At 36.8% G+C, this 16,590-nt stretch overlaps 1 protein-coding gene across 1 annotated transcript in view; it reads right to left on the bottom strand.

Annotated features, from left to right (window-relative positions):
* Positions 1–16,590, bottom strand: part of FBN1 (fibrillin 1) — a 271,458-nt gene that overhangs the window by 221,495 nt on the left and 33,373 nt on the right. Inside the window, exons 3-4 of the mRNA XM_049782524.1 lie at positions 10,888–10,970; positions 7,364–7,462 (exon numbers count right to left, since the gene is read on the bottom strand). Coding sequence (XP_049638481.1) covers positions 7,364–7,462; positions 10,888–10,970 — 182 coding nt within the window. The remainder of the gene's footprint in view (positions 1–7,363; positions 7,463–10,887; positions 10,971–16,590) is intronic.

Genomic DNA, 16,590 nt, shown 5'->3' on the forward strand with positions numbered 1-16,590 from the left:
CCCACTACCAGGGCCGGCGAGGTGGTGCTAGAGGTAAGGTGTCTGCCTTGGAAGCGCTAGCCAAGGAAGGACCGCGGTTCGATCCCCTGGCGTCCCATATGGTCCCCCCAAGCCTGGGCAATTTCTGAGCGCTTAGCCAGGAGTAACCCCTGAGCATCAAATGGGTGTGTCCCGAAAAACAAATAAAAGAAACAAACAAAAAACAAATCCCACTACCAGGAGTAACCCCTGAGCATCAAATGGGTGTGTCCCAAAAACAAATAAAAGAAACAAACAAAAAAACAAAGCCCACTACCAGTGTAACCATCCCTTCACCAATGCTGCCAGTTATCCACTCATCCCAGCTTGCTCCTTAGTAGACACAATCTAATTTATTTTATGTTGCTTATTATAACATATATCACATATTAGTGTTACAAAATTCATTGTCTCAGGATTTGCTGAGCTGTTCCTTGTCTAGAAGCATAATTACTCTATTTGGAGAAAAATGAAGACTTGGATAGATTATTAAGATCATAGATCGGAGAGATAGCACAACAGCGTTTGCCTTGCAAGCAGCTGATCCAGAACCAAAGATGGTTGGTTTGAATCCCGGTGTCCCATATGGTCCCCCGTGCCTGCCAGGAGTAACCCCTGAGCACCACCTGGTGTGGCCCAAAACCAAAAAAAAAAAAAAAAAAAAAAAAAAGATCATAAACACGTTCTGTTGAGGAAGACCAAAATTGGATACTGTAAGCTTGGCTTGCCCTGCCCTGTTATCAAAACAGTGAGAGTAAATTTCCAAGGAAAAAGGACCCAAATTTTCACAAGAGAATATAATCATTGCATTTTGTGCAAGAACCAATCAGTTGCTTATATTTGTTCTTATGCTCAGTTTTCCTTCGCACAGAGGCTGCATCTTCTCCTGGGAACAGAGTAAAGTTTCTTCCTAGAACCACCCTTTCTCATTCAATATCTTTTGTGAAGACATGCAGAACTGGACCAAAAAGTAATTGCTAGGAGCTACACATATTTTAGCATCACACCAGGAACAGGAAGGTATATGAACTCAGCATTTACTATGCCCTCAGAATACCAAAGGGCTAAGTCAGATAGAAAGAGAGGGAGAGAGATAAACACAAAATAGTATCACTCATCTATGGGTTTTAAGAAAAATAAAAGACATTTTTATAACAATTCTCAGAAACAATAGAGATGAGGGCTGGAAGGTCCAACTCACAATAGGAAGCTCACCACAAAGAGTGGTGAGTGCAGTTAGAGAAATAACTACACTGACAACTAACATAATAATGTGAATAAATGAGGGTAGTAGAAAGCGTGTCTAGAGTACAGGTGTGGGTGTGGTGGGGAGAAGAGAGATTTGGGATATTGGTGATAGGAATGTTGTACTGGTGAAGGGGAGTGCTCTTTATTTGACTGAAACCCAACTACAATCATGTTTGTAATCAAATTGTATAAATAAAGATATTAAAAGAAATTTAAAAAAAAAACAGAAAAAGTGATAAACCTATTGGGGAGTATGTCATATACTAAACACCATAAAAAGTTCCCTCCTGCTACTGTAAAAAGGACTGTCTCCATCTTTCAGCTGTCATGGCCCTCTTTAACATGACACTGTGGCTCTTTCAGGACCCTGGATATTTCTATTTTATTCTAAGACTCCATTCTAGTCTACTTAGCTGTCACTCAAGCATTTGCTCAACAAAGGCTCCTACATGCCGTATAAAATGTCAGCCACTCTTTGGAAATCTCTTTATAGATTCTCCTCTAAACTGTCTCTTGGTCTAAGGCTCTTAACCTCTAACACACAATGACACAGATGTACTGTATTGAAATAGACTTTAAATATTTCTGATCCTGTTTTTTTTTTTTTTTTTTTTTTTTTTGTGGTTTTTGGGTCACACCCGGCAGTGCTCAGGGGTTTTTCCTGGCTCCAGGCTCAGAAATTGCTCCTGGCATGCACGGGGGACCATATGGGATGCCGGGATTCGAACCGATGACCTTCTGCATGAAAGGTAAATGCCTTACCTCCATGCTATCTCTCCGGCCCCTCTGATCCTGTTTTTAAAGGTATTGATTTCATTTCACCACATCTCCATGACTTACTACAAACATCTTTCCTTTTTTTTTTTTTTTTTTTTGAGTTTTTCTGGAGAATATTTTCTTCTCCCTGTCTTTCGTTTGACTCCAAAATAATTAATACTTCTCTTTTGTAAATGGGTATCATTTCACCTAATCTTTCAGACTAATATCACTAATTCTAGTTCATTTTCTTTTTTGTTGTTTCTTTTTTTTGTTTTGGGGTCACACTCAGCAGCGCTCAAGTTTCCTCCTGGTCCTAGACTCAGAAATCGCTCCTGGCAGGCACGGGGGACCATATGGGATGCTGGGATTTGAACCGCTCTCTCTCCTGGATTGGCTGTTTGCAAGGCAAATGCCCTACCGCTGTGCTATCCCCCTGGCCCCACTAGTTCATTTTCTAAGAGCTTCTTGATTCTGATGCTTCTAGGAGTAATCTGATTATTAATGATAGCCCTAAGTGCTAGAGTAGTATCCTGCTGATTTGTGGATAATGCATATACTTATTCAATTAAGTTCTATTTACTTAATCTATACTATCTGATAATTAGATCCAAAGTTCTACACTAAAATGAGACTAAGCACAAGCCCGCTGCATTGTTAAGCACTAATACAAACCTAAGCAGACTGCTATTAAAAGTATTTTTATCTTTATTTCCCCATGATAACAGCATAAATAACTCCTTTCTTGGAGCACTATTATAAAAGTCAAGTAACCCAGGAAACTGATTTAAACAAACTGTTATTTTAGGCTCCTATGAGAGTCTATGAAAATGTCTCAGCCAAAATCTTTTAAACTAAAACGAAAAAAAAAAAACCCACAACCTACAATTGCGCACAAAAAAATGATTTGGTGAAAACTTGGATAATGTTCTAAGTAGGACAGGAAAGTGTATATAGTTGCTTTTAAATTTGAAGTTAAACTTAGCTTCATCATATCTTAGAAAAACAGTGAAGATTGGGAAAAGCACAGGAAATGATGTAATCTGTCAAGCAGCATAGGAACTCAACCCACAAACTGATTTCAATTAAAGTGCCTCATGCCAAGAACTAATTTCCATTTCCACATGAGCTACAAAACCATTTAGCTACTTTCAGATTTAAAAAAAAGAACTTATCCATGGTTTAACTACTCACTTTACATTATTTGCTCAGTTTAAAAAATAGTATGAATTCTTCTTTCTGGGACAAATAATAAGTTCACACTTAAGTATCATAGAATAAAAACCCCACTGATAAAATTTTATATTTTTTCTACCCTCTTCTCTCATACAAACCTTTTCCAGCATAAAATATTTCTCTTCATTAAAAAATTAAACCACTAGGAGAAACTTATGAAACAAGAAAGAATAATGTTTCCCTCGCAAAGAACAAGCCTCGAACTAGAGGGACAAACACCAACAGATAATATTATTTGCACAGCCAACACATGCCAGGCTCTACCACTGAGTTGAGTTATATCCCAGATAATATGATTCACCCAACTCAATATGATCAGAATGAGAAATTACTCATTCTTTGTGAGACTTTGATCTTGGATGGACATTTACTTCTTTCAAGATGGGAGCAATCATTCAATTCTATCAAAATCTGAAGATACTAGGAGTATAGCTTCACTATACCAAGAGAAGCAGTTTAGAGAATATGTATAGAGACACAAATTGGTTTGATTTTTTTATTGAATCCTGTTAATACCACTTACTCTAAATTTGTATCTGATTTAAACAATTCCAGATACCTGGCAATTAGGAGACTAAGTTCTCTGTCTCTATAAACAGCAAACTGCAAAATATAGACTCCACTTAAGCACATAGGGATGCTCTGAAATTACTGAGAATTGTAAATTCCTCAAGGCATATATTCCTCAAGAAATATATTTCTCAACTCAATCTGTGTTCATATTTTGCCAGACACTGATGTGTTAGGAAAGTCTATGTGTCCGTGTGCAGGCTTAAACTATTACAATCAGTTAAATTTTGAAAGGCATAGGTACTGTTGAGGGCTTTACCCCTGAAGTTGGACATTGAGCAAGTAACATCTTAGAAATAACAAGAAATGTTGCCATTAACTTGAATGCACATAGAATCCCAAATGAATTATATTTTTGTTCCATGAAAAGCTGTCATTCAAAAAACATTTAATGAACGCCTTCCATTTGCCAGGCATGGGGGAAAGAAGAAACTGAGTCAGAGTGATAGTACAGAGATTAAAGCATTTATCTTGCACATGGCAGATTGAGTTTGATCCCTGGTACCCTATATTGTCCTCTAAGAACCACCAGAAGTGATTCCTGAGCACAGAATTAGGAGTAATGCCTGCACAAAGCCAGGTATGGCCCAAAAACAAACAATAAAACTTATTTAGGTTATCACCTAATGTTAATTAATTCTTGAAATGGCCAATCCCCAAAGAGAATATGTAAGCAATGAAAGTAACACAGGACTGGTACATGGATATAATTACTTTGGGCCATATTCTTTGTTTTAACCTAGTTAGGTAATTCACTGCTTTGGGAATGGTTCCAAAGATCTGCTATTATCTTGCCAAGCAAGATAACCAGAAAGAACACAGTGAGAAATATAAAAATAAGCATCTCTATGGCCAGCATGTGACTTTTCATTTGAGCACCACTCTCATACACAAGATCCAGATATCATAGATGGACCTTAGCCTCCTCAGACTTAGTACCCAGAGAGTACCACCAGCAAGCTTGAACTTGGTATTCAGAAAGTAACGCCAGCAAGCCTCAGACTTGCACTCAGAGAGTACCATCCGAAAATCTTGGCTCTATAGCCTAAATCTGACCCACAACACCTTACCACAATACCCCTCTCAGCTCCCTGCCAGGAAGAAGTCTGCTAGAGACACAACTATTCCCTCTGGTCTTGTTAAGATCCCTGCTTCCTATGTCATGATCTTCATTTGTAAAAAGTTGTTGTTTGCAATTCACATGACCACTAAAGACCTCTCCAGATGGAGATCACACTGCTTTTGCTACCTGGATTATTTCCCTTTTCCTTGAGGAGTACAGATATGTTATTTGGTTCAAGGACCAATCTGAGATATAGCTCTGTTCCTAAATTTATATCTAATTTCTTTCTCCCACCCTTGAGAGTTTTGTTCCTGGTTGAAAGCCTGGAGATAGTTTTGATATTGGTGAAGGAGGACATGGAGATGTCTGACAAACTCCTTAAAGTACCACCTACTACCTCTCTGCTTATTTTTCTATTTCTCCAATAAAGTATATAAAAAGAATTTTCCCATTTTTTATTTATTTAAACATCTTGATTACATAAATGATTGTGATTAAGTTTCAGTCATGTAAAGAACACCCCCTTCACCAGTGCAACATTCCCACCACTTATGCTGCTTGGAAGACACATTTCCAAACCAAGTAGAAGTGGAAGAATATGGTGTGAAAGAAAATGAGTCCTGGGGCCGGAGTGGTGGCACAAGCGGTAGTGTGTTTGCCTTGTATGTGCCAACCTAGGAAGGACTGTGGTTCGAACCCCCAGCATCCCATATGGTCCCCCAAGCAGGATATATTTCTGAGTGCATATCCAGGAGTAACCCCTGGGCTGTGGCCCAAACCCCCTCCCCAAAATAAAATGAGTTCCAACATCAGAGGCTTTTCTATCCAGACTCTAACTGGGTATGTTTTAGTACTAGATTCTCTCTGTTTGGGTTCCATCAAAAGCAGGTTATGCTACAATAATTTAAATTCAAGGCACTTAGTTGAGAAGTAATTTCAGGAAACTGGTAGCTTACACTGGTAACAGAGTGGGGAAGTGAGACAAGGAAGAGAAAGAAGCTAATAACATACATTGGCAAGTGTATTACTACAGTGGGAAGCAGGGGTTGATTTCACTAAGGAATTTCATGAGACATAACATAGTTATGATAACAAGAGTAGAGTTATTTAGATCTGTCACTGGTGAAAGTGGCTTCTAGGGCCTTTCACCTTTTAGCACTTCCAGTTTGTCTCATAGGCAGATCTGGTATGTTCAATGGCCACAGAATTTTATAAAGCTCAAACTGAATTACCATGTATGCCCAAGAATGTCAAGATATGAGTGGGCACCTGATACATGGGCCTACTTCTCCTACCCTTGGAGCTTAAACTCCAACCCAACTTGGACTCTTTTTTTTTTTTTTTTTTGGTTTTTGGGCCACACCCAGCGTTGCTCAGGGGTTACTCCTGGCTGTCTGCTCAGAAAAAGCTCCTGGCAGGCACGGGGGACCATATGGGACACCGGGATTCGAACCAACCACCTTTGGTCCTGGATCGGCTGCTTGCAAGGCAAACGCCGCTGTGCTATCTCTCCTGGCCCTCAACTTGGACTCTTCCACATAGCAACTCAAAGTGAACCTTGACCACATTCTCTGCTCAGAGACAAGAAACAAAAAATAACATAATAATTCCATAAGAATTTTCTTTAAAATAACAGAATGCATTCTCAGGGGAGTATAATTTTTCACCAGAAATAGGAAATGGAAAAGGAAGCGAAGTTTTGTGTCTTGGTGATAGTGAAGATGCTAAGGAACTACTTAAACAGCACAAACTGCAACTTTGTTTGTTTTAAACCAACCAAAATGATTCATCTCCTTCCTACATTTTCCCTAAGGCATAAATGAGGACTCACATTTAAAGAGTAAAAACAATCAGCAAGCAAGAAAGACCCTGAACCATAAACTATAGGTACTTGTTTAGCATCTTAGAATGAATGAAGTAGAAGCACCCTGAAAGAAAAGATATTTGTGTTTCATGAATAAATTACTCTCCAAAATTTCCATGAAAGCATCTTCCTTCTGTTCTTCTTATAAAGACAGGGAACTTTTTAAAAGTGTTTCATCAGACTAATATTACATCACCACAAGGAAGAATGCCCAGTTTTCTTAAGCCAAACATGTTCATTAGGAAAGCAACTTTAATGGTGTTTAATGAGCAACTTTAATGATGTTTATGTTGAAAATACAGATATGTATAAGATAATGTTCATACAGAAAGTGATAAAAATCTTTATGTTAAAGATAAAAAATCTTTATGTTATTCACAGTCATTATGTTCCACAGGTAATTTTCCTATAAAGAGAGAAATGGGAGACCAGATTGAAGAAAACCATTCCAAATATTTTGAGCAAAACAGAGAAGGCAGATGTTCTGGTGAAGGCGGGAAAATAAAAAAAAAAGACTGCAGGCAAGAGAAGAGCCAAAAGCAAATTTAGGAGAAAATAGGGCATAACCACATTAAATAGTATTATATAGAATGACATGTTATACTTACTGGATCGGGAGCCACAGGAAGGCGATATCTGACCAGATGGGCAAGTGCACATATTTGGCCTAGAACAAAATCCATCCCCACAGGAATGCCGGCAAATGGCTGTGAATAAAACCAGAGGTTTATTAACACATAGAATCAGAGCTTGATGATTTACAGAACTCAGCCCTCAAAGAAAGGAGAAAATGTGGGCTCTTAGGCTCCTATTTAACTTGGACATCCTTCCTTATGTAACTTTAGGCTTCAAGCTTATTCATGTACCATGCATATTTGTTTGTTAAGTAAATTCCATCTGTAAACTTCTGTAACTCCCTTTTTTATAATTCAGCCTCTCTTTTTCTTCCACAGCAGTTTATCAAAAGCCAAGACTATGAAAACAAAACAAAACAAAATCTTGCAAGAAAATGAATTTTTATGCCTACACACATCCTGTATTTTATATTAAACTTAAAGTTAAATAATATAAAATTGCAGCAGGGGGCAGAAAGATAGCAAAATAAGTAGGGCACCTTGCCTTGCATGCAGCCAACCCAGGTTCAATCCCTGACACCCATTATGGTTCCCTGAGCACAACCATGAATGATTCTAAAATGCAGAATCAATAGTAACCTTTATCTGAATATTGCGATGTGTGGCCAAAAAAAAAAATTAAAACAAAAATTCCAGGATTTTGTTTTATAATAACTGATTAATAATGTTTAGAAATTGCTATGTCTTGAGTCTGGAGAAATAGAAAAGGGTAAGAAACATGTCTTGCACATGGATGACCCAATTTAGTTCCTTGAAAAACAAATGGTGCCCCCAAGAATTGGCCACTAGTGATCCCCATGCAAAGAGCTAGGAGTAAGCCCAGAGCACACTGGGTGTGGCCAAAAAGAAAAAAAAAAGCAAAAATGAAAATACTATGTCCTACTATCCTTCCCATTGAAAAATATGACTGAAGGAGCAGCTTTTACTTAGTGTTTAGTCACATTGTGAGTGATTTTATGATCTGAAAAAAAGAAATTTGGAATCCACTGCAAAAATATCAGGAAGCTAGCTATTCATCTTTTAAAGAAATAGCAACCTTTTCATGCCACCCAAGAAACAAAAACACATTGCTATCAAATGCTTTGTGAGTGGTGGCTGGTGTACAGAGGTGGGGTGGTTGCTATGCACACTGTTGACCCAAGTTTAATCCTTAGCATCCCATCAGCACTGTCGGAGTAATTCCTAAATGCAGAGCCAAACGTTATTCTTGAGCATCTCCCAGTATGAGCAAAGCAAACAAACAAACAAACAAAAATGTCTTGTGAGTAATCAAAAGAGTAAGTTTACATAAAAATTATCAGTGGAGCAAAATGTGATCACCACTCCTAATACATTACCATAGATAAATCCTGTTCTTCAAATACTACCTGCATGATCTTGCAAGATGAAAATATAATGTGTAAAAAAAAATATTTCAGAGAAAGCACATTGAAATACCCAAAGAGGCCAGAGGACAGAAAGATAATACTAGTACAGAAGGTAGAGCACTGTGCCCTACATGCTGCTTACCCACATTTGATCCTCAAAACCTTATAGGGTCCCCAGTCCCCTCCAAGAGTGATTCCTGAATACAGAGCCAAGAGTTTGCCCTGAGCATAGCTGAATATGTCCCCCCCAAAATAAATGTTAAAATGAGATATTGAGAGGGTATATGATGCAACCTGCAAATTCTTACATTATAGCTATCAATGGTCCTATAGCACTAATGAATAAACATACAATTTCTCAGAAATTCTATAGACAAGAGAAGTTTCTGTTAGAAATTTTATTTAGAGGGGCCGGGCTGTGGCGCTGAAGGTAAGGTGCCTGCCTTGCCTGCGCTAGCCTTGGACGGACTGCAGTTCGATCCCCCGGTGTCCCATATGGTCCCCCAAGCCAGGAGCAACTTCTGAGCACATAGCCAGGAGTAACCCCTGAGCGTTACCGGGTGTGGCCCAAAAACCCAAAAAAAAAAAAACAAAAAACAAAAACGAAATTTTATTTAGAAAACTCCAAATGTCATTATATCCCTTTGGAAATGATTCAGCTTTGATCCTGAAATAAACTGCAATAAGACCAATGACTAAATTGCTTTAAATAAAAATCAAGAATCTGGGAGCTAGCTGACCTAGGACTGACAGCGATTTGATCCCCCCGCATTCCATATGGTCCCCCAAGCCATGAGCGATTCTTGAGTGTATAGCCAGGAGTAATCACTGAGCAACACCGGGTGTGACCAAAAAAAAAAAAAAAAAAAACGAATCTGGGAGCCAGAGCAATAGCACAACTGGTACAGTGATTGCCTAGCCTGCAGCCAATCTGGGTTTGACCCTTAGCATCCCATATGATTCTCCTCGAACCATCAAGAATAATTCCTGAATGCAGAGCCAGGAGTTAGTCCTGAGCATCACCAAGTGTGTCCCCCACAAAAATCAAGAATTGAGGAAGAAATTAACTTTTCCTATTAACTAAAAAAATACTGATTAAAATATACTATTTTTCTTTCACATACTACTCTTGGCCCCATAAGGTGGATTGACTGCTTCCCTAATATCCTTTCAGCTCAATATATCCTTTCCCCCATTAACAGAGTTTTTATTTTTTATATTTTTATTTTGGGGAGCCACACTTGTCAGTGATCATGGGTTACTCCTGACTCTGCACTCAGAAGTTAACTACTGGTGTTGCTTGGGGGACAATAAGGGATTCCAGGGATTAAACCTGAGTTGACTGCATAAAAGGCAAGCAACCTACCCACTATAATATCACTCTGGCCTCAAACTAACAGTTTAAGAACTGGAAATTATTTTGTAGGTATAGTAACTATAAAAGTTCATGAAGAACAGAGTCATAAGTTGATCTCTTATTAAGTACCACTTTGCCCTACATGTGATTTGTCATTCAACATTTACCATTCAACATTTGTGAAGCCTCTGGATGCTGACCACAGCAGCCATGACGGAATCTTGAATACTGAGTTCCTCTCGAGTCTTTCCACTGATCACTTTGATGCCCCCTCTAATTCCTACCTCTGCCTTTAGCCTGGACCACCTAAATTCAATATACAAGGTTGGAGTACACTCGTGGATAGTTCAACCAAGTGAAAAAATATAATAAAGAAATCAAAAAAATGTTTTGTGGTGGTTTTTTGTTCAAAATTCTAATCAAAGGAATTAATCTTTGCAGCTACTCATAACCTATTTAATAGTATGCAGATTTAATCAAAGCATTCTTATGGCTTTATTCTCTGTATCAAAAATAATTTAAGACATTGAATTGTGGCCATAATTGAATAAGTGGTCTTTGCATATTTGTATACATATATATGTGTATATATATATATATATATATATAAAACTTTGTATATTTCCTAAATTATATTCAGGGAAAATCTCAGAGCTGGAAATCTCTGCTAGAAACATACAAATGATATGCAGTTACAAATTAAAAATTGAACATGGCCAGAAAATCAAAGTAATGGAGAAGAGCATAATAATGTCACACTGTGCTTTACTTACGAACAATACATTGATTTCCACCAGGTAAGGTTTTCCATCCAGGACAACAATAAGCATTATAACGTGATCCACAGACATTGGGTCTGAAAAAAAAAATAAAGATGATCAATCACAAGAATTCCATACTTTAAAAAAAAATAGTATATTAACACAAAGAAGGCCTGCTACACTAACAGTCTATGGGGCAAAGTGGGGAGGTAGGGGATGCATGCTGGGAAGAGTGGCAGAAGCATGCTGGGAACTATGGTGGAGGGAGGTCAACATTGGTGGTGGGACTGGCTCTAATTCATTGTCACTATGCACCTTAAATATTACTGTGAAAGACTTGTAATTCACTTTGATCACAACAAAAATTATTTTTTAAAAAAAGAAAACATAAATGGAATAAAAAAATAGTATATTACCAATGTCAAGGAATAATTTCTGAGTCTTAAGAACAGGATAAATATTTGCAGACAGAGAAAAGTAAATTCAATGAAACTCAATGCAAGCTTATTAGTTTAAGATACTTTAACATGATGATACAAGCAAGGAGTTTTTTTCTCAATATCATCTTTATGTAGCACTTCAGGAAACTAAAACCCACAGATGCAAAATGCAAGACAGTCTATCATAATGCACATATTTGAAATTTATGTGCATATAGAATAAATTTATAGTAAAAATTTTTTATAAAGTTCTATAAAGTCATGAGTCTGATTTAAAAAATAAAACCACTTTTGATGTAGTTATAAAAGTCATCATAAAAAATCTACTGCAAATAACCTTTTAATTTTCTACTCATTAAATCTGCAATTTTCCCCTCTAATCTGACCTCATTTTTTTGTTTTCGGGCTACACCCAGTGACTCTCAGGGGTTACTCCTGGCTATGTGCTCAGAAATCGCTCCTGGTTTGGGGGACCATCTGGGACACCAGGGATTGAACCTAGGTCCATCCTGGGTCAACCGCATGCAAGGCAAATGCCCTACTGCTGTGCTATCTATCCAGCCCCTAGATTTTTTTTCTTTCACCAAAATCTCAGAAATGCAACTTTGACATCAATCAGAAAAAAAACATCTTATTTTATTTTGTAATAAAAATATTTACAAACCATGTAAATGTGTCTTGAGCCAAAGTTTGGAAATATAACTGAGACTGGTAGTGGCAGAAAAATAAAGTTAATATCACACTAAATTTCTTGTTTACAGATAGTTCACACAGATTGAAGCAAAGTCTTCATTCAGAATCAATATGATTTATAGGTTTGTAATTTAAAGGAGCAATAGTAAGTATCTCACTAATCCTACACTGGAATCTAAAGTTGAGACTAGAACATATACAGACCCCAAGAAATCATTTTTACTTGGCTAGATCTCATAGTCTAAATATTGATGTAATTCCTTAAGTTTGGGTATTAATAAAAGAGGTTAAAAATTACAACCAATATTCCAAGTCTTGTTGGTAAAAGAAATATTGAAATCAATATTATAAACTAAGAGCTATTCCAAGTCTTGGGATCAAAGTAGTCCCAGGGATAACATTAAGTGTGGATGTTATAAACAATTGAACAATTGCTAGCTAAAAATTATGTTCATTTGAAATATACTCATACATTGATACCTGACTATGTAGAACACATTTCACATCACAGTACCTCCTATATCCTAACTGAACTCACAGCTTCTAATACATGCAGCATGTGAACCAAGATTAAGTGTTTTCTTTGCCCTATTCTCCCCTTTGGGTCTCCAAGAACCTGGTATACTTTGCAGACATAACACATACTTCAGACTGGCTGAGGCTGAGGTCAGAAAAATAAATATAAAAAAGATGGGAAATAGCTTTAAATTCATACCCAATGGCCCAGGAATATATCATAAATATTTGACAGAAAAATGATCAAATCAAGATATAATGTATAATTGACTTTAGGGACTCTGGTGCCTTAGTTTATGTCTTTACACATTGAAATAATGAAATGTCTGACTTTATATCAGAAGTGTATATGTATGTTTGTGTGCTGTACAAGTATAGTACATGAAATAATAAATATAAAAGACTTATTTATGGGAAGGTCAACAAAGATCAATGTATGTTACTATAAAATCATCTCCTGACCTAAATAATTTTCCTCAGACAAAGAAACATAAAATATTAGGGCAGGAAATTACTTAATTTAGAAATATAAGCCAATCATTCTCATTCTTTTGTTCTTCCATGACAAAGTAGCATGCCCAGAACTTCCTCAGGGAGCTCAGAGTATCAGAAAGGAGAGTGAGAAAAGACAAAGTAAGGATCTGGGGGGTAAGGGTACCCTCAAACTTTCCACACCTCATGAAAATTCCCTCAATTGAAAATGATGGCCCACGCCAAAGTCAACCACCTCACGTCTTCCGCAACAACAGCCTTTTACAACTTGACTGGATCCAGTCCAAGCCCAAACCAAATCCTGGAAGAGCTTCAGAGGACCACTGTCTGAGTTTTTGCAGTGTCCTGTGGTTGGAGTTCTATGTTTTTCAAACAAAAATCAGGACATGTTGTCTGAAAAGAATGAGTGTATTTATGGAGTAACAACACATAACAGGGTGGGAAAAGTTAAGTTTCTGGGATCAGCCATTGCAGTCCCACCAAGCTAGATATTAAAAAAACTTTTCCAGAGAGTCTGAAATATCACAGGAAGACAGATATTCTTTATTATGTTTTCAATGTTCAGAATCAAGATACAAACAAAACTTAAAGATGGCAAAAGTTATATGATATGCCCTGCCATGTTAAAATAAAAATAATATGTGTTCTGACAGGGCAAACAAATCTAGAAAAGGGATGTGGAAAGTAAAAAAGAAAGCCATCATTTTCATAATGATTTCATAATGATGCTAATAGTTGTACCTCCTAATGTCATCCATGCACTTAGCATATAAGAAAAAGAAAGTATAAAGCTACAAAAAAAAGCAGTGCCTATCACCACAATACACAAGTATATAATCTGACATTTGAAAATAATACATGAAGCAAAAAGTCAAGCTAAAATTATTTTTAATTGAGAAAGAGGAGATGGAGAAAAGGTAAAAATATTTAAGTTGGGTTTTTATTTTCAATGTCAAAGAGTTAGGTGGCAGCTAGATAAATCTAGATAGAGAGGGATGAACAAAGTAGATGGCGTGATGGAGATAAATGTAAGAACCTAAACTAGAAACAATTAGATTTCTAAATGCTTTAGAAATTATTATCTGAAGACATGTCAACATTTCCTTCATTTTCTTTCTTTGAATGCTTTGATTGTGGGGCTAGAGAGATAGTACAAGTGAGGACAGTGCTTGTCTTGCTCAAAGTCAACCCAGGCTTTCCAGCATCCCATGTGGCCTCTCTGCACTGCCAGGAGTAATTTCTGAATGCAGAATCAGGTGTAATCCCTGAACATTGCTTGGTGAATCCAAAAAACCAAAATAAATAAATCTTAAAACATTGAATACCCATACTACTCAGAATACGCATTCATAGCTTTATTTTCTTAATAAGGTCTGTGGTATTATGATCATCTTCTTTTTTTATGGTCATCTTCTTAATGTACAGTGAGGATATTACATATTCATTGTATTCCTTAGTCAAGGTATTTTGTTTAATTAGAATGAGTAATATTTTCATTGCAGTTGGCTTTCATTAAATAGTATATATTATTTTACAGCATTTTAAAAATTCCATATAATTTTCAAAAGTGATAGATAATTTACAACTTTATCCTTTACATAAATAATATATTATTTCAACATCCTCAAACAATAATTGTTCTAATCTTATTTCCATTTATTTGTTAACCACACTGACTAAATATCTAAGTATCTTAATATCATATATAAGAGAGAAGTAAGATTTTATCTCTGCCAATTTTCATCTTGGGAACTAAGAAAATTGATTCAATCAAGTTAGGTGGCATTTTTTTTCTACTTACATAGAGACAGAAATATCAGTCTGATTCTAGAAAATAAATGATGTCCTATTTAAGTTGGAAATCATTAAGGCATGTAAAGTTTTAAGGAGACATGTGAGGTTATTTTCATTATAAAAACTTGGGACCAGGGGCCGGAGAGATAGCATGGAGGTAAGGCGTTTGCCTTTCATGTAGGAGGTCATTGGTTCGAATCCCGGCATCCCTTATGGTTCCCCGTGTCTGCCAGGAGCAATTTCTGAGCCTGGAGCCAGGAATAACCCCTGAGCACTGCCGGGTGTGACCCAAAAACCACAAAAAAAAAAAAAAAAAAAAAAAAAACAACTTGGGACCAGAGCAATAGTACAGTGGGTAGAGTACTTGCCTTGCACACAGCCAATTAGGTTTGATCCCTGAAACCCCGTATGATCCTATGAGAACCAGGATTGACTCCTAAGAACAGAGCCAGAAAAAAGCCCTGAGCATCACTGAGAATGCACCCCACCCCCACCCCCCAAAAAAAAGATTTCATGCTAAGGTTTCAGCACAAAAAAAGATTTATAAGGATAATAAATTTTTAGTAAAGTTACTTGTTGGTGTAAATGAAATCGCAGCATTAAAACTCTTTTTTTTTTCTATCTTATCAGTATATGTCCTATCCCCCCACCAAAAAAAATATTTTTAAAGGTAAGCTAAAGACTGTAAAAGGAAAAGAACTTCATTCAAAGCATTAAAGATGTATTATTTTATCTCATCCTCACAGCAACCTTTTGAGCTAAGGTTTTTGTTATCTTTATCACTCATGAAATGGCTTTGGGAGGTCAAATAAACTAGTCAAATTGGAAACAGAGACTGATGATTTGAATTCAGGAATCCTGACTCCAGACAGCACACTTTTAACCTAACTGTTAAAACAAATAGTTTTTTTTTTAATTTTTATTTTGATCATAATGGCTTACATACCTTTCACAGTAGTATTTTAGGTACATATTAGCATTGAATCAGAGGAATACCCATCACCAAATTTGTCCTCCCCCCGTCTCAGTTTCCTTTCTGCAACCCATATACCCCACCATTCCGCCCCCCAGGCTGCTAGAGTAGGTGGTCCCCTCTTTGTCTAGCTTACTATTAGTGATCATATATCTGTTTGGTCCTGGTACCCTCCCTTGTTTCCCCCTCTATTTAAGAGGTGGAGCTAGATAAATCAAGTTATGTGGTTTTGTTTGAAGGAAAGGAAAGCAATAGATTGGGGTTTGTACCCCAATTTATTTTGTAATAAGAAAAAATAAAATAAAATAAAGAAGTCAATACGCTGAAAATGGGCGGAGTTAAAACAAATAGTTTTTTAATCACTTTGCCTTCTGTCATCCTGAAACAAATGTATTATGATCAGTTATGTCAACTATGTGATACATTTTCTTTAAATAAATAAATTTATTATTAAAAATAGGTACTTAGGGGACAAGATGATAGTTCACTCTGTGGCTCAAAGAAGCAGAAATATTACCAAATATCTGTAAATATCTGTAAAGATAAAGCAGATATTGTTTCTGCCTTGTATTCTAGCACTCAAAGTAAAATAGAAACTAAATGTACAGTCAACTTCATCATAGTATGCTTCGTTAATTTACATTGCAAACTTTTTTCTGTCATTTCTCTTGCATTGAATATTATACTCTGTCACAATCCAAAGGCAATCATTTTGGGGGTTGGGGAGCCCCAGCAGGCTGAATTTTTGGATCCAGTTCAGACACAGCACTCAGAGATTGTGTGGGCTAGCTAAAGCCCCTCCCAATA

The sequence above is a fragment of the Suncus etruscus genome, chromosome 10, assembly GCF_024139225.1.
Source record: "Suncus etruscus isolate mSunEtr1 chromosome 10, mSunEtr1.pri.cur, whole genome shotgun sequence".
In the NCBI taxonomy this organism is placed as follows: domain Eukaryota; kingdom Metazoa; phylum Chordata; class Mammalia; order Eulipotyphla; family Soricidae; genus Suncus; species Suncus etruscus.